This window comes from Uranotaenia lowii, chromosome 3, assembly GCF_029784155.1.
Source record: "Uranotaenia lowii strain MFRU-FL chromosome 3, ASM2978415v1, whole genome shotgun sequence".
Taxonomy (NCBI): Eukaryota; Metazoa; Arthropoda; class Insecta; order Diptera; family Culicidae; genus Uranotaenia; species Uranotaenia lowii.
The window spans coordinates 141694754-141717470 of NC_073693.1; the positions used below are offsets into that span (position 1 = coordinate 141694754).

At 38.3% G+C, this 22717-nt stretch overlaps 1 protein-coding gene across 1 annotated transcript; it reads right to left on the reverse strand.

Annotated features, from left to right (window-relative positions):
* Window positions 1-18884: 18884 nt before the first annotated feature.
* On the reverse strand, window positions 18885-22680 carry LOC129752677 (uncharacterized). The gene is made up of 2 exons (XM_055748444.1): window positions 21393-22680; window positions 18885-21319 (listed from the first exon to the last, which is right to left on the reverse strand). Exons 1-2 carry the CDS (start codon window positions 22678-22680, stop codon window positions 18885-18887), a joined length of 3723 nt encoding a protein of 1240 aa, XP_055604419.1.
* Window positions 22681-22717: the final 37 nt, after the last annotated feature.

Sequence of the window (22717 nt, forward strand, 5' to 3'; positions counted from 1 at the left end):
AAACCTAAATTGTCGGTTGGTTTATCTCCCAGTGGGGCAAAGATTGTGTTCGACAGCGCTGCTCCGAGAATCAAAGAAATAAAATTTGAAAGAGAGACGTTTCTTCTCCAGTTGGAATTCTCAACTGAGTGAGGAGCTACCCGATTTTCAGTTTCTTTTTTCAGTCAATAACTTTTCTTGCTCAATCACTCACTCACTCACTCGTTTACTGATCGATGATCGAATGCTGTCTGCCTGATACATCTTGCTTTGTTGTTGCTGTTGTTGGGGAGGATTAAAATAGTCATTCAAACACGCAGGCAGTACGTATGAACATATGTTTCTGCAGCTTTGCCAGAAAGTACGCAGGCAGTATGAACCGATGCAAGGCCGCATTGATTGAGTTTAAGTGAGTGAGTGAGTGGATTTTCGAATTGGATTTTGTATCAGTCAGTGTCTCAATCACTTCTGATACACCAGGTAGTGAGCTTGAGAGATCGACTTAGATGCGAGTCCGCTCTCGCTTTTGAATCTTGTTTACATTGACTTCGCATTGTCGCTCTGCCGATTCTCTAGGGAACAACAGGCAGCAGCAATCGGCTTTGAATGTTTCCAACTAGAAACCTATCATGAGCGTTTCTTCCGAGTGATTTTCGGAAGACTGAACGCAACTGTATCTCTTTTTGCTAGGAAAAAAATTAATATCATAATATCTCATATTGATATAATTTTGTTTCTCTCTTCTGATCAGGTAGTAATCCAATGCTATGCTATGCAGATGTGACCTCTGTTCTATAGTACAAACTAGTTCTTACATCCCTTTCTTTCTTTTCAAATCTATCACTTGACTACTAGGACGTGGCCGGCGCTATTATTGATGTTTAAAGAAAGCTTAACTTTTAGGCATTGTGAATGTTGTTTTCCCACTCCCAGGTTTTATTCTTCTGACCTCTAAACATAATTGATAGTATCGGTCAATCACGGACTAGCAACCATTGGCGATGTAGAACTTTTTTCTACTGAGCCAAGCCTGCGATCGGGAAATTTGAAGTGTAAATAATGAGAAAAGGCAAGGGTCTAGAAAATTATTTTTATTAAACTTTTGAGCTAGGACATTTCAGATTCAACGATTAAAGGTGGAAAAGAGTAGTTAATCAAGCTAAGCGGAGTTTATTATATTTGAGTAATTCATAAAAAAGTTATTACAATAGATATACAATGTAAAGAAACAACTTTTCATTCAATAAAATAAACTTTACTTCACATTTTTTGGACTACTTTTAGTAAAATAAATCATTTCTCCAAAATCAGCAATATTTTATCAGCAAGCTTTCTCCTATTGGCGCACTAATACCTGTCTATCCACCTTTCTTTCATATTTCTATTAAGTAAAAATTCTCTCTATTTATCATTCCGCCGAGCATGCCACTTAAAATTATAATCATAAAAATCACGACGATTAAAATCATATAACAAACAATCATTTGCAAAAAGTACAAAAAAAATACAACAAGAAAAAACTGTTTAAAAACTGACACTTGGCCAAAAGCAAGAACCCTTGCTGGGTTAAAATCGCATTGAAATGATAACTTAAGTCATTACAAACTTTACTGAGAATCGTTATTCCAACTAACGCAAGTAAAAGGTTGTAAAAATCGTTAATCAATGTCGGATTAAATGGTTTAATTCGGATATGATAAAAATTCCGCCATGTATGCAGATTTTGATGACGATTGAGTTACTTTGCTTTCTTCCGCTTGGGTCAAGTGAGAGAACAACTTTTTTGTTCTCTCTGCGAATCTACAACTGTATCTACTCCATTCCATGCGATACATGCCCTGGGAGATACGTAGGAAAAAAACACCAACAGCATCAAACAGCGCTTATACGGGCACAAGTCGAATGTAAACAGTCTCGAAAAACTACTTATGGCTGGTCGTGAGTATACAAATCCAGAAATAGAACAACTGGGAGAGAAAACAGCTCTTATAAAACACTGTATCACTTACAAACACCGGTTCAATCTAGACAACGTAGACATCTTGGATCGGATCTACAACCCCCACACACTCGATATGCTAGAGTGTTTCCACATTGCCACTGAGCCGCATGCAGTCAACTCACGCAAGGATGTCCAAGGTGTGAGTATCATTTACGCAGGCCTTCTCTCCAACAAGGAAATACGCAGAGAGAGAAAAAACAACTCCAACCAAATACTTCCAACAACGAACGCCAGCTTAACTGATCCGAACAAAACATAAACAAACCAATATCACACAGATACTATCACAACAGAAAAACACAACAGAATCCAACTCCACTTCATAAAACCACAGATAATAAAAATAATACAGACAACAAGAAGTGAACGCTAGGAGACAGACATATTAAAAATACCGTACAGTTTTACAGTTTGTTTGAAAAAAGTAGTGAAACACAAATTAAAAATTCAGGTACGTGCTAAACTTACTACATCAAAACAAGTTATAAAAAACTGATAGTGATTTACTTTAAAAATAGGTTCGGAAAATCCAATAAAAATCAGCCACAAGAAATACAATAGACACAAACAGTACAAACTCCGTAAGTCGAACACTTTTTTCAATTGTAAAACAGATAATAATTTTAAAATACAATAAAAAATTTTAAAAATTTCCCTGATGATGGCCAAGATCATGGCCGAAACGTAGGACATTAAGTAAATGTACTGTTTCTAAATTATAATTTGACTGAGAAGCCGAAACGTCCACAATAAGCAGAATAGATAAAATGTGAAAAGCCAAAAATCGACAAGTAGCAACTATACGCAGCGAGAATCTGAAAAATGGCAACGTCGTCGCGGAATTTATAACATTTGAGTAATGCTTCAAAGTCAACAGTAGTTTTTCTCCTTATTTTTGGACTACTTTAGTAAAATAAGTCATTTTTCCAGAATCAGCAATGTTATGCGCGGAGCCCACAAATCATCGAACATTTAAAAAATGAATATCTACATGCACATTGCAAGCACATATCAAAGTTCATCGCATTTTATAAAGACTCCGATACAATTTCTAAACAACCTATTTTAACTTTAAACTTCCCCAAGTCGATCTTACATATAGAGAGCTTGAATTTACCATAAATACGAGGCGCGCGTTTTGTTTGTTTCACCCCATCATAAATATTCACTCCACCCAATCGGCAAAATATGAGTCGATGGATGGACTTTTGAGTAGAATCCAATAATAGGTTAAATGTAGTTAGGCTTAAATTTAAATATTTTAGGTAACTGTGCAAAGAATTAAATAACTTGATGTGCCCTACTGAAGGATTCTTCCCAATTCAAAAACTAATGAAGGGCAGCCCTTGATAATCATTTCGTAATCAAACGTAATAAAAATTCAATTTTTAAGCAATTAACCAGAAACCATTCGATAAACTGGTTTTCGTCAATCGCTGGATTGCATGACAGCCCGTGAGGGGTCATCAACATCACAAACCACAACCGATTTAGCATATCAACAGACAGAAGACGGTAACGCATCTCCGAGACGATATCGGCCCATTCTTAAGGTCACCGGAATACTAATGGCGGCCAAAACGACGACAACTGGATACGATTTCGATTTTCTGTGCAACAATATCCGAGATGCGGAGGAATGTCACCGAAGAGATTTGGTCCATCTGTGACAATTTAGAGCCTAGTGAGATATCGATGAGTGTCGACATTGACGGAATATTTATGGCTAGGAAGTTGGACTAACTAACAATAGGTTTTCTTGTTTTGAAAGAATAAATTTATTTCAAGAAATAAACGTGAAATATTGATACTGATCAAGGCTCAAAAGGACCCAGAAGTTCTTTTCAGAAAACAAAAAACTAGAATTTCCTACCACCCCTCAAATGAAAAACAATGAAAGTTAATTGTACCGCACCCATCGTTTGGAGAACTATCAACAAGTTAAAAATGTTCGAGCAAAGGTCGGTCAGCTGGTGATTTGAATGGCTCGTTCATGGAGTTGATGTTCATTATCCGCTTCATGCTCAATCGATGTTGCTGACAATAAAATGGTCATAAATAACATTGACAGATCTTCATCAAAGAGTAAAACATACCAACTTTCAATTATACGCACAAGAAGTCAATAGTTGCTCGATTCAAATTCTAGCATAAAGTCTGCTTCATTTAATATTGGAACACAAACAATTGCGTGTAGTTCAGTCATTTATTAACGAATTCATAATTTGTTTTTCATTTGTTCATTTGTCATTCATTCAAATGAAGCATTTTCTTTACTCTTTCATAAAAAAAAATTTAAAAAATTATTCATTGCTGTTTCGAAGAAATTCTCGTACTTTTCCCGTAATACGGCACATTAGGCGGCGCACACCCTTTTCGTCCACCGTTTTGGCGATTTGATTCCACCAGTTCTTCATTTGAGTCATGTTCCTAACAAGTTTTCCCTTTGCCTTAAGCCTCCGCTTCGTGATTGCCCAGTATTTCTCTATCGGCCGGAACTGGGGGCAGTTTGGGGGGTTGAGGTCCTTGGTATTACGCTGACCCCGTTCGTTGCGTACCATTCCATAACCGTTTTGCTGTAATGGCAGCTTGCGAGGACCGGCCAAAACATTACTGGACGGTCGTGGGCACGAATAGACGGCAGAATCCGTTTCTGTAGGCACTCTTTTTTGTAGACTTCTGATGTCATTGTCTTGTCAGTGAGAAAGACTTTGGTTTTCTGTCCACAACTGCATATCCCCTGCCAAATCATGTACTTGTGGGCGAATTTATCCGCAAACACGAACTTAAATTTTGCAGGTACATCCCCCCGAGCCGTCGCCAAATAAAATTTTTGACCTGGGATTTGCCCAAAGTCCGCCTTCACGGAGGTCTCATCGTCCATCAGAATACATCCGTCGAACTTGGTCAGCACTTGGTCGTACAGCTTTCGAGCACGGATTCTGGCCACATTGTTCTGCTTCAGCGTCCGATTTGGCTGTTTGCTGGCTCGGAATGACCTTATTCCTTCCCGGAGACGAATTCGTCGCACCGTACTGTGAGCGGCCTGGAACTTATTGGCCAAATCGCGGTCTGAAAGATTGGGATTCCTCTTGACGGCCTTGATGACTTTCCCACGCAGTTTCCGGTCGACAGTTCCACTCCGACGCTTCGAATGCGGCTTCCGAGCCGTCGTCAATGTTTCCTTGTACTGCTTGATAACACGCCATACGGTATTTCTGGGCATTTTAAGCTGTTTAGCTAGCTTCGATGCCGACAACAATGGATTTTCAAGAAAACTGTGCACAATTTGATCTCTCCGTTCGGCTTCCATGGCGGTTGTTTACTAAATGCTATCGTTTGGTGTTATGACATAAATACATGGTGAAAGGTAATGAATTTCCCGACACGTGGGTGAAAAAAGTTTCCAAATCCGTCCACTAGGAGCGCCACAATGAGCAAAAGAATTTGTTCCAATATTAAATGAAGCAGACTTTAGCAAGGTATTCTCGAATCGATTGGCGGTGATGATCGTATCTCTAGTGAATAAAAGGTTTTTTTTTCTTGTTGCAACTCTAAGAGGTTCACAATTATTGTTCCATTACACTTTTCAGTTTTTGCTCTTAGAGATAAGCCCTTTAAAAACTCAAAAAATACTCTTAGATTAATTTTTTCAAACCTTGATAATCTTCTTTGTATGAGAAATCTTCTTAAAAAGAATAAATAAATTTTAATGGCATCAATAAAATTTAAATTGGCTGCTTATCACAAACCCTGCAGTTTTTAAATTGATTTTTCGTTATCCTGTAAGCGATTCCGTTGAAGAACAGTTCTAGAGTTTGTTTTGATTAAGCCGTATGAGCCACCTGACGTGTTTCGAGAATCTCACTGTTGAAGTTTTGTGACACAAATCGCATGAAACTTCCACAATATGACCAAACAAATAGAAGTCGAATTTCACTATCAGACGTCATCTTGGAATCCGCAGCCCGTGGCGTAGAGGATAGCCTTCCAGTCTTCTAAGCCAACGGTCATGAGATCAAATCCCGGTCACGGCATACATAGTACACTTTCTGTGGATTGGTGGTTTTAGCATTTGTAAGATGCTAGCCATCATATCCTCGAAAGATGTACGCTTAGAGTTAAGTGAAAGGAATCTCTTCGAGGAAACATTAAGTTTCATTGAGATCCTGTATGTGTTTGTGTTCGTTTTTTAAAAAAAAAAAAAAAATATGGCGGCTTCTGCTGAGCATTAAAATTCCTTTTATCACTGAAAATCAAATGAAATTCCCACAATTTGAGTATTGAGTGGAAGAGATAACTGGAAGAAGTCGAATTTCGATATCTGAAGCCATTTTTAATCCAAGATTTTCAAAGCTATAAATTACTGAAAATCTAATAGAACATCCACAAAACGGGGTATAAGGTGAAAGGTGCCAAAAAACAAACAGGGTCTGGTTCTTCTAGGTAAGCCCTTTTACCCATAACCAATATTGTAAAGCTTTCGAGCGATTTTAAGTCATTTACAGTTCAGTGGAAACCGCCATCTTGGATTTTAAGATAAATTCAGAAAGAGGAATTCAACTTATACTGGTTTTGTTCTTAAACCCAATGATAAAATTGTGAGCGTTTCATATTATTTTCAGCGATTAACAGTTTCTTAAAGCTTAGCGGAAGCAGCCATCTTATATTTCAAGGTGAAGTCCAGTAGCGAAATTAGGTTTCTCTTGTGGAGATTTTAAGTCATCTATAGCATTTTAAAGTTATTCGGAAACCGCAATCTTCGAATTCAAGATGGCGTCAGATAGCCAAATTCGACTTCTACTCGTTGATCGCTTTAAACTGATACCCATATTGTGGGTTTTTTAATATGATTTTTAGCCGTTTGGATGATTCATCCCGAAATTGTGGGGGTTTTATGCGATTATCGGTCATTTATAGTCTTTTACAGTTGAGCGGCAGCCGCCATCTTGGCTTTCAAGATAAAGTCGGGCAACGAAATTCGACTTTTTCTAGTTTAGTTCTTTCATCTAATACCCCGTATTGTAGATGTATCATGAGATTTTCAGTAATTTAAAGCTTTGAAACGAATAGCGAAAGCCACCAGATAGCAAAATTCGACTTCTTCTAGATTAGTCCTTCCATTCAATACCCATAATGTGGGGATTTCATGCGGTTTTCAATGATTAAAATAATTTTACAGTTGATTGGAATCTGCCATCTTGGATTTCAAGACGACGTTTGATAGCATACTTCGACTTCTACTCGTTTAGCCCTTTCACCTAATAGGGGAACATGCCCTATTATGCGCCACCTAAGCGAATCGCTGATTTTCTATGTATTCCACGTACAAATTGTGTTAAAAATGGGTGTAACCGTTGAAGAAAAGTGTTTTCTACAAATGCCTATGATTTTTTATTGCTCAAATTGCTATAGTTGCTTCAAAAACTTGATTTTTTAAAACCATATTCAAATCCACAGAACAAAACTGTGTTGCAAATACGCGCCGCTGTGTATTAAATACGCGCCTAGCAGCCGAACACACCCGAATGCAGCCGAAGACCGAAAACACACCAATACTTCCAGACACTTTGACTGAAAAGAAAACCAAAATGGACTAATCAAAATTGAAAAAAAAAATGGAAAAGTAGATTTTTGGGGCTGATTTAACGCTCAAAATATGGTTTTAGATTTTTTGTTCATTTTTAATGAAAATTGGCCTTTTTGAAAAATTTATGCTATTTTTAGCCTACTACGATTGGCGCGTTATAACGAGCGCATGGGCCGTGATAGAACATTACCCACAAAAAGCATACCTTTGCGTGTTCAGTAAGATTTTTTAGCATAAAATCATAGTTTAGATTCTGCTCTTTCGATGTGTCAGGAAATATTGTCTTATTCGTTTTTCTTTGCTTGGTGAGACCTTATTGAAAGTGTTTTAAAATTTAGATCGAAATGAAGAAAAAATAAATTGTGAAATTATCACGACACAGGGGTACCTAATATTTTTCAGGCTTATCCCCCCAGGCCCCAATAGGGGAACATGCCCTATTATGCGCCACCTAAGCGAATCGCTGATTTTCTATGTATTCCACGTACAAATTGTATTGAAAATGGGTGCAATCGTTGAAGAAAAGTGTTTTCTACAAATGCCTATGATATTTTATTACTCAAATTGCTATAGTTGCTTCAAAAACTTGATTTTTAAAAACCATATTCAAAGCCACAGAACAAAACTGTGTTGCAAATACGCGCCGCTGTGTATTCAATATGCGCCTAGCAGCCGAACACACCCGAAAGCAGCCGAAGACCAAAAACACACCAATACTTACAGACACTTTGACTGAAAGGAAAATCAAAATGAACTAATCAAAATTTTGAAAAAAATGAAAAGTAGATTTTTTGGGTTTAATTAACGCTCAAAATATGGTTTTACACTTTTTGTTCATTTTCAATGAAAATTGGCCTTTTTGAAAAATTAATGCTATTTTCAGCCTACTACGATTGGCGCGTTATAACGAGCGCATGGGCCGTGATAGAACATACCCATAAAAAGCATACCTTTGCGAGTTCAGTATGACTTTTTAGCATAAAATCATAGTTTAGATTCTCCTCTATCGATGTGTCAGAAAATATTGTCTTATTCGTTTTTCTCTGCTTGGTGACACCTTATTGAAAGTGTTTTAAAATTTAGATCAAAATGACGAAAAACCTAAATTGTGAAATTATCACGACACAGGGGCATTTTAAGGAAAAATTCATACTTGCCATGACCAATCACAGCATTTAGAACAAATTGGTAATATTTTGCAGGCTTCAAATGTTTCAGAATCTTCAAAACAAAGGTGGCGCGTATTAGCCACATGGGGCGTTATATGAACTTTTCCCCTATACCCGCATCGATGGTTGAAATCTTTGAATTAGCTCAAGAGTTTAGATGGTTCAGCTTATTTGGTTTTAGCATAACTTTAATATTTTTTGAAAAATGTTTCCCTAAAAACACTCATTTCGTCGTAAAAAAAAACAAATCTACTAGAATGTTGAATAAATCAACAAATTTAAATTAATCAATAAATTAACAAAAAATATATAGATATTTTTTAATTTTCACCATATTCTTTTGGCAAAACATTAAAGAAAAAATAAGTCACCAAACATCCCCCACATCCCGCTTGTTCCTACAGCGGATGCAATTTTGAAATTCTCTTCAGGTCACAAGACTCAATTATCGCCTAAGCACGAATTTATAAATATTTTATTCAAAAATATTGTTGAAGTAAACAACGCAGGTTTGTGTTGGAATTGAGTTAAACATCATTTATTTCCTTTGTCAAGTCCTTATACAATAGACTGAGTCGATTTGGGGTCATTTTTGAATTTCTCAAACCCTGGGGTCTTAAAAGCTTCGTTTTGGTTCAAAACTCATCCATGATTGTTTGCAGAATTTTTAAGTAACGTTTACATGAGTAAATTTGAAATTTTAGGTTTGTATGGGAAAATTGAATATTTTGTACTGAAAAATCATCGTCGTTTTGGTTTCTTCAGTGGAACTTAGGCCGATGACATAGTGAATACGATGCGATGCGATGCGGTGAATGCGATTCAATGCGGTGAACCACATTTGATGAAAATGTATGTGAATCGCTTAAACCTGACATACTCAACGCGGCGAAGCAGATGTCAATTTGTTCCGCCGCTCGAGTTCGCATAGGCTGCGTCCGTAAATTTTCCGCCAATTCGCATCGCATCGCACTCACTATGTCATCGGCCTTAGCCTGCTAATGGATTTTATGCCAATTTATAAAATTCCTGAAGGAAATTTTCCGCTGAATAACTTTGTCGAATATTACTGCTTTGTATCTATTTAGGCAAAAAAGTTATTAGCTGTTTAACAGGTGTATATCTTTAGACATAGATAAACAATAAATTCAATTGACACCGCTGCTGGGTGCCTAGCGAGGTATTGCATGACCACTTTTCATGCAATACTTCGCGGGGCACAAGCAGTGGTGTCAATTGAATTTACGGTTTATCAATGCTAAAAAACATACACCTGTAAAACAGCTAACAACTTTTTTGTCTTAAAAGATACGAAATTATGATATTGCACAAAGTTGTTCAGCGGAAAATTTCCTTTGAAGAATTTATAAATTGGCACATAAACCATAAGCAGGCTCGGCTCCACAGAAGAAACCGAAATTTTTAAGTACAAAATATTCAATTTTCCCATACAAACATAAAAGTTCAAATTTACTCATGTAAACGTTATTTAAAAATTCTGCAAAAAATCATGGATAAGTTTTGAACCAAAACGAAGCTTTTAAGACCCCAGGGTTTGAGAAATTCAAAAATGACCCAAAATCGACTCAGTCTATTATACAATAACTTAATTTTATAGCGATTATCATCTTGTCGCTTAAAACTAACTGATTCCTAAACTCAGAATCAGTTCTTATTTCCTATCGGATTTTGAGATATCCTCTCAGAATAAACTGCCACCACTGATGGGTTACTCTGAACCACATGCTGTTTTGGCTAAGTTGATCGTGTATGATGACAACATTTGTATTGTTGTCATCATCATCGATGATCATTGGTTGTCAAAACGCTATTGTTCTCAGTATGCGAATTGACTGACCAAAAGGGAAAGAGAAACCAAAGCAAACCAATGTGGTTTTGGTTTTTCCCCAGAAAGGAACGAAGTCGTTCCGGAACGGAATCGTCCGACGAATTTGTGTAACAGTATCCGAAAACCGTATGTTTCAACAAATATATATAATATTGAGCAGTGAACTAAAGAGCCGCATCCGGCTCGCGAGCCGCTGATTGCCGACCTATGCCCAATACCCATATAGTGCTGGTGGTTGAGCGGATGCCGCCATCTTGGATTTCAAAATGGCGTTAGATAGCGAAATTCGACTTCTACTCGTTTAGCCCTTTTACCCAATACCAATATTGGTGGGGTTTCATGCGATTTTAACTTATTTACAACATTTTAAAGTTCAGCGGAAGCCACCATCTTACCATTTTGGATTTTAAGATGGCCTCAGATAACTAAAGTCGACTTCAGTTCATGGATTATTCCACGGGTCATTCACAACCAATCCCTTTTCATTCAAAAAGTCTGTCATCATTTACTGTACTAATGATCAATAACTCAGATATGAGGAACTCACCCTAAGCGTGTAGTAGTTGATTGGCTTGCGAAAGAAACGTCAAATTTAAGCTTTTTATGTTGTCATCATTAAACCATTATAAAACTTATTAGCCATTTATCTGACCAGAAAAAAGCTACTAAGCATTGAATTGATTAACGTCATGTTGGTTGCAAAATCGAAGGGCACAAAATGACGCCATGTTGATGGATTCACAATGCAAGTATTTGAAAATATTTTTTCGGGCCTATTTTTCATCAATTCGCGTGAAAAAAATCAAATTTAATTTCTTTTTCAAGTTTAATTAGTATAAAATTCAGGAAAAATATTCAGTTAGGCTTCCGCTTTTCCAAATCCGAAATGCCGGGCCTTACGCTTAACCTCTGCCATCAGATTTTGAACAGCCACCTTGTCCACCTTCTTCGCCGCAGAAAGCCAGTTTGCCTTGAACTGGTGCTCGTCCTTAGCAGTTTTTTTGGTCTTCTTTAGGTTCCGCTTGACAATAGCCCAGTATTTCTCAATTGGGGTTCTTGTCCTTGGGAACCACCTGCACGTTGTTGGCGGCGTACCACTCCATGGCCTTTTTACCGTAATGCAAGATGCCAAATCCGGCCAAAACAGTACGGAACAACCGTGTTTCTTCAGGAAAGGCAGCAGACGTTTATTCAAACACTCTTTCACGTAAATTTCTTGGTTGACAGTCCCGGAAGCTATGAAAATGCTGATTGTTCTGAAAGAATCGAGGAATATTTTTCATCCAAAAATATATTTTTTAGAACTTTTAGTACATCTTTGGGGATTTTTGAATGAATAATTTTGTTTTTCCATACAAATTTTCATTCAAAATTAAAACTCATTGCGCTAATTTAGGACTGGATGGATTGCTTCCAAAATTTTTATTGCTAATTCTGGCAGCAGAAGTTATAAAAAAAAGGTATGGGAGTTTTAAAAATTTAAGAATTTGAAACTTCCATACAAAGTTTGCAGCGGTCTAGTGACCCATGTAATAGGGGAGCCTGAGTCTTTATGCCAGAAGTGCTTTTCCAATCATATCGTCTTTGGTACAGTACACTTTTCAGCGCATTTTCGGCACACAAAATTGGTAAATAGGCATTGCATTTTTGCTATTTCTTCTATGAGTAGGTATTTGATTAAATTTTTATCACAAAAAAATTATACTCAAATTTCTTGAAAAGTTTTTTTTTAATCTACAAATTGGTCTATCTTTCAAAGTTGCAAAAATGGACCAAAATTTGCAATGTTTTGGTACATTTCATTCCATTTCTTGATGGTTTCAGGAGTTAGAATTTTTTATCGAAGCCACCCTCTTCTCTAGATAAGGGTCCAACTGATTAATTTTCAATACCGCAAGCCTGCCTAATGCCGTTTTCGTTTTCTCCACTGGCGCGGGGCGAATCTTTTCCTGAATAAACAAACAGAATCGTCACCCGGGACGATGTAAATGAATGGTTGCTATACTCACAATTATTCTAACCCCCAACACTGAAAACTTCTACGGATTGCAACCGCCTGCTTGAGGTTCAAATCTCGGGCAAAACTAGTGGACTTCTGAATTTATCGAGGGTTACTCGGTTGCCACTGCCAATAAACGAAAACACTATAAGTCTCAAACTGGATTTCATTTCGATAAGGTGTTCATCAATTTCCGCCAGATTTGACAACTATTTTCCATTAATGGTACCTACCTTCAAGCTATGTACTCAGCGTGAAATAAGACACTCATCTTCTCACTTCAGAATCATATCGAACGAAAGCCATAAATTCGTCACCCGGGCGTCCTTGTCCTTGCCAGGCGATATCGATCTTTTATTCGTTCGAAGTTTGGTTCATCGGCTAGCCTGAAGAATCACCCCTTCAGTTGGGAGTTCATTATCTTCTCAGGAACCTAGAATATCGCTTTGTTTTGATTGGATCGATTTGTCTCTGGATATGGTGGTTTCTGTTTTGACTAAAGAAGTCAGTAAGTGGGTAGGGTTATTCGAAATCACTCAACGGCAGATGAGACCGAATTATGATTCGGTCAAAAGGCTCAGGTCTCTGCCAGTCACACAGGTTGGATAAAATAAATTCATCGCTGCAACTATCCATAAATCGTTGACCATTAAAGTGACAAGTTTATTAAAGATAAACCGAAGATTAATTTCCACTGGGTTAATGCGCTAGGACGCTTTATTGTGTGAAGTGCGAAGAATGGAAATCGAAATGATCACTTCCTATTTTGGCGAAATGTGAAACTAGCCAGAGAAGATTCATCGGCCTCATCATAATCTTCGATAACGGGCGAATTCTCGAGGCGTACTATTAACTTGAATACCATTCATCATGAGCTCCATTTAACGAGGAAATAAATTTTGCCAATCTGGCTTAAGTCATCATTCTCATTTGGTGATTTTACTCAAATTATTTAAATTTTTGAGATTGAAATATTTTTCTATTTCTTCAAAATATGTACCTATTCAATTTTCAAATCGTTTTTTTTTAATTGAATTAAGAGTCAAAGACTGGTTCAAGCTCATTTATTTTTTTGGCGTTTGAACCCACTGAATCTCAACTAATCACCTGAAGAAGCAGGAAAACGAACCGTGTAGAAGTCACCTTTTGACACTTCATTAATCTCTGTTTGGACACATCGTTTAATGTACTACCTACCTTACTTTGGAAGCCACATCAGCCATTATCTTCATGAAATTCGAATGTGTCCAAGGCGGACATTGTATTATTGAATCAAGACCCATCAGCTTCAACAACAACAGCAATGACACCGGGTGTTTGTGTATGTTTTGTGCAGTCCTGAAGATGCTAATCTGTCAAGAGTTTGAAGGTTTTATGGTGCCGACTTTTATCTCTAATCATGTTGTTCTGTTAACATTTTTTTTCAGTTATTATTCGATTAAATTGGTTTTTTTGTTATTTAGCTTGCATTTTATTTATGCTTTAAGCTTAGCTTATCATTTTTTTTTCAAAGTACAGATCCCGTTCGATCTAAGCAACACGCTCAAACACTTTGTGTTGCCAAAATCGAATGGATTTTTTCTTTACTTTTTTTACTTATTACCAAAAGTTAAGCGTTGTTATTGTCATTTATTCACGTGATTTCCCGGAAATTTTAATGACTTTTTATTATTTTTATCATGTTTTAGATGCATTTAATACTATTTTTTTTAATATAATGTTGAATACATTGATTATATTTAAAATTTTAGTCATTTCTATTTGTTTTATATGCTTATTGCTGAACCGATGTGCTTTGCGACACCTTGCAGAAATAAATGAAATTTATTCAAATTATCTAAATTTTTATGTTTTTTTTTTGTAAATATAATTTTAAATCAATTTCAGCATAAATCAGAAACAACTATTTTAAAGTGAGAACCGCGTCTTATTTAGTGTAACTTGACCTTAAAATTTTTTTTCCAAAGATCTGAAATTTTAACTTTGTTTGTAAGTTTCATGTGTTCTATAATTATGTCAAATTGTATGTTTTATTAGCATAGATTCTTCTATTCTTCCAAAGGGAGAAGGGCTCATAAACTTCCATAAAAACATTGTGGTTTTTAAATAACGTCATTTACCGTATGTGGTTCCATTAGTTTGATAATAATATGAGAAATAACTTGTCTCTTTTCCTACTTTGCCCTTAAAAACAAGAAGCGTCTCCATGTCATAAAAGATTGACCCTTTTGATTGATAAGTGATCGATTAATGCTAAAAGGTGCCCTTTCCTCTTCCCACTCCCACTACTTGAAGGAGGCAGCCGTTTTTTTATAATCGTACCAATTTTTTCGTTCGAAAAAACCCTCTCATATCAAGTTTGGTTCCATTAGATGACAAGTTTTTAATCGATAAATCAAAACTATATGGAACCCCCTCCTATCGTTTTTGCGAGGCGGAAGGTTTTATAACAATCTTTTAAACAGATCTCGTACCCAAACACCTTACCATGTCAAATTTGATTCCATTTGCTTGATTAATATTTAAGCTGTGCCAAAAAAATTGTATTAGGGCCCCTCCAACCATCGAACTCATTAGAAGTAGGGTGGTGCCTCAAAAAAAAATTTAACCATTTCTTGTACAATAATCCTTTTCTATGTGAAATTTGATTCCATTTCTTAGATAAGTTTTCGAATTATGCGAAGAATTGTATCATCGCTTCCTATATCCCCAATGGACAAATTTAGGGGTTTCAAATAATCATATAACTATTTTTCGTATCACATTTGGTTCCATTTGCTTGAATAGTTCTCAAGTTATGCCAGAAATTGTAAAGTATTCCCTTTCCCTTTTCTATCTTTCCATTGGAAGAAGGGAGTGGTACTACTGATCACTCTGACATGACATTTACAACAAAAATCCGATCATTTTCTGTCTAATTTTAAACACCCATCGACGGTATTGAGAACCTTGCAAAATTTGACAAAAAAAATCTCTGTAGTTAGAAGGAAGGGATCTCAAGTAAGCATAGAAATATTTCTCGTATTCAAATACCATCTAATGTCTAATTTGGTTCAATTTACCCAAACACTTTTCGAGAAATGTGAAAAATGTACAGGAACCCCCCTTCCCCCTCTCCCTATATCCCCACTGGAAAGAGAGAAGGATACCAAAGATTCCAGGAAATATTTATCGTACCCTAATACCAACACATGCCAAGTTTGGTTCCATTTGCTCGATTTGCTCTTCGGTTAAACAAAATATTGTATGGAAGCCCCCCTCTCCTTCTCCTTTTTTCCCATTGAGATGAGAGAAGGGTCTCAAATAATCACTAAAACATTTCTCGTACCCAAATACCCTCCCATGCCAAATTAGGTTCCATTTGCTTAATAAGTTTTTGAGTTATGTAAAAATTATAAAATAGGCCCTCTTTCCCCTTTCTATCTCCCAACTGGAAAAAGGGAGGGGTCTCAGATAATCAATGAAATATTTTTCGTATCCAAATACCCTCCCATGCCAAGTTTAGTACCATTTGCTTGATCGGTACTCGAGTTATTTTGTTTGGGTCTTTTGTTTGGAAGACCTCCTTCCCCTTTCCTGTTAGAAGGAAAGGTTCCAAACTATGATAGGAACCTTCCCCGGCCTTAGAATACCCCACCTGCCAAGTTTCGGTTAAGAAGTTTTCGAGTCTATATGGAACAGACAGACAGAAATTCATTTTTAAAAGGTTATACGGTCAAAATATTGTCAAGGGCAAATGCGTGTAACTCGGTGAAATCATTTATTTAAAAAATCAAATTAAATTTCTTTTTCAAGTTTAATAAGTATAAAATTCAGGAAAAATATTCAGTTAGGCTTCCGCTTTTCCAAATCCGGATTGCCGGGCCTTACGCTTAACCCCTGCCATCAGATTTTGTACAGCCACCTTGTCCACCTTCTTCGCTGCAGAATGCCAGTTTGCCTCGAACTGCTGCTCGTCATTAGCAGTTTTTTGGTCTTTTTTAGGTTCCGCTTGACAATAGCCCAGTATTTCTCAATTGGGCGGAGCTCTGGCGTGTTGGGAGGGTTCTTGTCCTTGGGAACCACCTGCACGTTGTTGGCGGCGTACCACTACATGGCCTTTTTACCGTAATGGCAAGATGCCAAATCCGGCCAAAACAGTACGGAACAACCGTGTTTCTTCAGGAAAGGCAGCAGACGTTTATTCAAACACTCTTTCACGTAAATTTCTTGGTTGACAGTCACGGAAGCTATGAAAATGCTGCTTTTCAAGCCACAGGTACAGATGGCTTGCCAAACCAGATATTTCTTCGCGAACTTTGACAGTTTCACGTGCTTGAAAATTTCTGCTACTTTCCTCTTCCTTTTGCCGTATAAATTTCTTGTCCCGGAAGCTTCTTGTAGTCGGCTTTGACGTAGGTTTCGTCGTCCATTACCACGCAGTTAAACTTCGTCAGCATCGTCGTGTGCAGCCTCCGGGATCGCGGTTTGGCCGTCGTTTTCTGTTTATCATAGCGATTTGGAGTCAATACCTTCTTGTAAGTCGATAGTCCGGCTCGTTTTTTGGCTCGATGCACGGTTGTCGACGATACACCCAGCTTATTTGCGGCATCTCGGAGAGAGAAGTTAGGGGTTTCGCTTGAAACTACCGGCAACTCTCTTTGTCGTCTCAGCGGCTTCCGGTTTTCGATTCCCCCCCGATCCAGACTTCCTGGCTGTCGACAAACGTTCCCCAAACACTTTAATTACATTTGTGATAAGATACGTGTGAATGCGCGTACGGTCAGAAGTGAAGTGAGTATGTATTACAAAGTGTGGTGGGAAGAGTGGCAAACCAGTGATGCCAAATAATCAGATGAGTAATTGTTTTACAGTTTTAAAGTATTTATATTTGCATGGTTATTTGAACTGAACATACTCCCCCGGCGCGAGGCATCTCAGTTTTCAATGGGCAGAAGGCATAACTTTGCAATTGATCGTTTTGTTAAACCTTTGGCAGTTTTCAATGAAGCAACTCTCACTCGACCGTCTGGTCCTGGGTGAACCTCCATGACTCGACCGGTGAGCCACACACATGGAGGGAGATTATCCTCTTTGATTAAACAAAGCTGTCCTACTAATAGATCAGGTTCTTTACTCGCCATCTTTTTTGTGCGTTGTTGTAAGTTGTTTAGATATTCTTGGCTCCAGCGACGCCAAAATAGTTGTACATTTTTTTGTACTTGTTGAAGTCGTGATAATGGTTTCGATGGTGTCAACAGGAAATTTTCATCAGGTAAAGATGTTATTGGTTCTCCGATGAGAAAATGTCCAGGTGTCAATGGACACGGATCCTGAACATCCATGGATATGGGTGAAATCGGTCTCGAATTAAGACATCCTTCGATTTGTTTTAGCAAAGTAAGCATCTCTTCATAAGTAGGCATTGTAGAGCCCAGGATACGTTTGATGTGAAACTTTACACTCTTAATTCCTGCTTCCCAGATACCTCCAAAGGAAGGTGAGCGAGGAGGGATGAACTTCCATTCTATCTCTTCCATAGTGCAGAATGATTGAATACCAGGTTCTACTTGCTCACTGAATTTTCTCATGAGTTCCTTCATTTCAGATCTCGATCCTGTGAAGTTCGTAGCGTTATCACAGTAAATGGTAGTGCTGCAATAAACGCGGCACTTGACAATCCACTCACAAGCTCCAAATGGATTGCACGAGTTCGAAGGCAAATAAACAATGCAAAATACGCTTTAATCATCTTCTGAGTGCGTACCAAATTTTCTTTAATATTGAAGGGCCCTCCAAAATCCACTCCACAGAATTTGAAAGGTCTTCCGGGGTTGAGTCGATCCTCAGGAATTTGTCCCATAATCTGTCTTATTGGTTTAGGGTTACTGCGGAAACAAGTCACGCACTGATGAACAATCTTTCGGGTAAGACTTTTTCCGTTAAGTATCCAGTATCTTGTTCGAATCGCATATAACAATGCTTGTGGTCCTGCATGTAGATTAGCCTTATGATAATCTCTTACTATCATAACGGAAAAATTAGATTTTGAAGGTAATATGATCGCATGCCGTTGGTCATAGGATACTCCTGCGGCCTGAATGCGTCCTCCAACTCTAAGCAACCCAGACTTATCAAGGAAGGGATTCAATGTAAGCAATGGACTACTCTTAGCAATAGGCTTATTTAACTTAAGACACCCCAATTCATTACTGAAATGTTCCCTCTGTACGACCTTGATTATATCGTCACTGGCTCGCCGAATCTGCAATGCATTAAATAAATTAAAAAATTATCATATTTTGCCAAATTGGTATTTAAACAACCTCCTGCACGTTCAAAGGACCTTTGACACGATCTTCAGGTTTTAGCCTGTAGTTTTGAATGAATCTTAGTACGTATGCAACAACTCTCTTCAGTTTATGGACGTTCGAGTAGTCTCCTATTTTGTAGATATCTGCTTCTAATTGAGTACATTTTACATCTTTAGTGATAAGCGTAACTGCAGATGTAATTGTTGGCTCTTTTGGCCAAGCATCTTTATGTTCTTTCAAGAATTCAGGGCCAGTCCACCATATTGATGTTGGTAACAATTTTTGCACGGATGTTCCTCTAGAGATCAAACCTGATGGGTTATCTTTCGATTTCACATGATGCCAATAAGCAACTGAAGATTTATCTCTGATTTTCACCACTCGATTCTGTATGAATGCTGGCCACTGCTTCGTAGTGTTGTTTATCCATTCCAGTACCACCATGGAATCTGTCCAATAGTGTACGCATTGAACATCGATGGTTAGATCACTTATTACCTTATCCATAAATTCAACGAGCAAGGTAGCGGCTCTAAGCTCTGATCGAGGGATGGTAGTGTCTTCTGGTTTGCATTTTTTTCCACTAGGCGAGACCCTCGATTTGGCACACAAAAGGCTAATTTTTGTACCGGTTTCAGTTACTGTACGTACATAAATTGCAGCCCCATAGGCTCGCTTAGCAGCATCCGAAAATCCGTGTAGTTCAATAATCTTTCCCGATGTGTGAACGTTCCTTGGAATACTGAGTGTACTTATGTTCATTAGTTGATTGCAAAATCTTTTCCATTCTCGGATTATGGAATCTGGCAAGGTGTCGTCCCAATCTAGCTGTTCCGACCAAATGTCCTGCATAATGATTTTACCAATGATGACTATTGGGCTTAGTAAACCAAGAGGGTCAAAAATCTTTTGCACTTCTGATAAGACTAATCTTTTAGTTGTTTTTGTATCCACGTTTACATGACAATTGAACGTGAAGATATCTTTCAGTGTGTCCCAGTTTAATCCAAGAATTTTCACTTCAGTTTGTCTATCAGTGTTTCGTACAATGGTTTGTTTATTCGATGCCCATTTGTGGGGTTCGAATCCGGCCCGAGCGAGAATCATTTTGATTAATTGTGTCTCGGTGCGGTGACCGGTTAGAATGTCATCCATATAGCAGTCGTCACGGAGAGCTTGGCATGCATCCGGATATTCGTTCTGGAATTCGGTGGCCAATTGTTGCAGACATCTGGCAGCGGTATAAGGAGCTGAGCACGTACCGTAAGTAACCGTATTCAATTGATATGTTTCCACCCTTTCTTCCAAAGAAAATCGCCAGAAGATAAGTTGGAATTTACGATCTGTTTCATGGACCACTATTTGTCGGAACATCTTTTGGATATCACCTGTTAGCACATACGGATGACATCTGAACCTTAACAATATGCTGCTCAAATCGCTTTGGATAGTCGGTCCCGTTTGTAAAACATCGTTCAACGACAAACCGCTGGAAGTAACTGCAGATCCGTTGAATACCGTTCGAATTTTAGTGGTGCTACTTTCCAGTTTAAAGACCGGATGGTGCGGAAAATAGTAGTGAGGACTATCGTAGTCAATATCTCGTTCGTTCAGCCTTTTCATGTGGCCCAATTCCAAGTAGGTTTTCATAAATGCAATATATTGTTGATGCAATTCTTTATCCTTCTGAAACCTGTTTTCTAATTTCAGGAACTTGTCCAAGGCCAAAGTTCGTGAATCGCCCAGTTGCTTATGTGAATCCTTAAGTGGTAATCTCACTATAAATCTGCCATTTGAGTCTCTTGTGGTAGTGGTAACGAATAAATTCTCAACGGATATTTCTTCTTCGTTCCACGTTCTAGTAATGGCCGCCGTAGTGTCACTAATGAATCCGGATACTTGATGATGAGCAGTTAACTTACAAGTTGTTCCACCAACTATCCAACCTAGTGATGTGTTCTGAAGTAATGGAAGTTTGGAACCTATTTGTTTATTTCCACTTCTTAGAATGTCGAGCACCAGAGTTACTCCAAATAGCATATCAACGTTTCTAGACAGATGGAATTCAGGATCAGCTAAATTTTCTTCAAACAAGTTCCAATCATCGGTATCGATGTCAGCTCGTGGAATTGGGTCAGTTATGGAGCTTGTTACGAAGACAGGAGCTGATTGGCAATAATCCGAATTCCGACTTTTGAATTTAATGATAGCCTTCTCGCGTATTAAACTTCCATTCTGACCAAACCCTTTCACCATCATGTGAGCTGGTGTAGTAACAATTCCGGCACGTCTAATAAATGATTCTGTTGCGAAATTGGATTGTGACCCTGTGTCTAATAGTACCCGACATAGTATGGTTTTCTCTGCAACCATCACTAATATAGAAGCCGTAGGAATGAGAACATCTGTTGGTAAATGATAATACGTGTTCTCCATTTCTGTAATTTTTATTAGTTGAAAATGAATCAGAAATATAGTTCACAAGAATAGTTAAGGTTTTCATTTACTCACGAGTGTTTCCGTTATAACGACTCTCGCGATGGATGGAAGTATGGTGCTTCTTGTTGCACTTGCGGCATCCGGTACTGCGGCATTTTTCAACACTGTGGTTGGTTGAAAGGCAGTTGTAACAAAGTGAATAGCGTCTGATAGTCTGCAATTTTTCAGCTATTGATTTGATTCTATATCCATTACATGTTGCTATATAATGGTGTCCGTCGCATATTTGACACTTGTTGTCAGTCCGAGTGACAAAGGATCTTGATTCTGGTTTGATCTTTTTGGTAATTGATCCGCCTTCCACGGGCACCTTTCTCTTGATTGGAACTGCATCTAGCACCTGGCAGCGGTCCAAAACGAAGCCCTCCAGCTGGTTGTACGTAGCTGGCGTGGTACCCGACGCTGCAGTCTCCCATTGTCTTCGAGTTGCATGGTCTAGCTTGTTGGACAATAAGTGGACTAATATGGCGTCCCAGGCCTGAATCGGTTGCTGCAGCGTTTCCAAACATCTTAAATGTTTCCTTGCTGAATCGAATAATTCCCTAAGCGCTGTTGGGGATTCGACTTCGACCGTTTTTAATTCGAACAGCTCTCGAGTGTGTTGTTGGATCAAAAGTTTCGAATTATTGAACCGTCGGCTCAGCAACTCGTATGCGATGTCGTAATTAGTTTCCGTCGTTGGCAGCGAATCAATCACAGCCAAGGCAGCACCCCGTAAGGATACCTTGAGGTACTCTAATTTTTGAATACTCGGAATAGCTCGGTTATGAATCATGGAGTTGAATTTTCCTATCCATTCCAGCCATTGACCGCTAGCTCCATTGAACGTCGGTAAGTCTATGGCTGGCAATCTTGCAAATTCAACCTGGGTGTTGGGCGCCATATTGGATTTCCGTTTGTTGTGTATCGCTTTCTCGAAGGCTGCTAGCCCGGCAATGTATTTGATTTCAATTGAATCGCGAGTGCGGTACTCTTCCGGATTCAATTGCTCCAGGGAACTTTGGGCCGTGTCATAATTTGAGTAACATTGCTTGAGCATATCTCTACGTGTCTCCAGCAAGATGGCGTCTTCTTGAAACAAATTTATAGTCTCGATAATGTGCTCAATCCTAGAACTAGAGTGGTTGCGCTGACTCAACAATCGTTCGAGTTCAGATTGAACGACAAATATTGGTGAACCTTGAATGCCAGTAGACGCCGCTGCGTCTACCAAACAGTGTGCTCCCGGGTTTTCAACTTCGGTGAGTAGAACCTCCTCCGCCTCCACAAATTGTTGCTCTTCCTGATTGATCTCCGACATGGCTCTGTCAGAAAAAAAACGAATTTTGTTTTTAAGT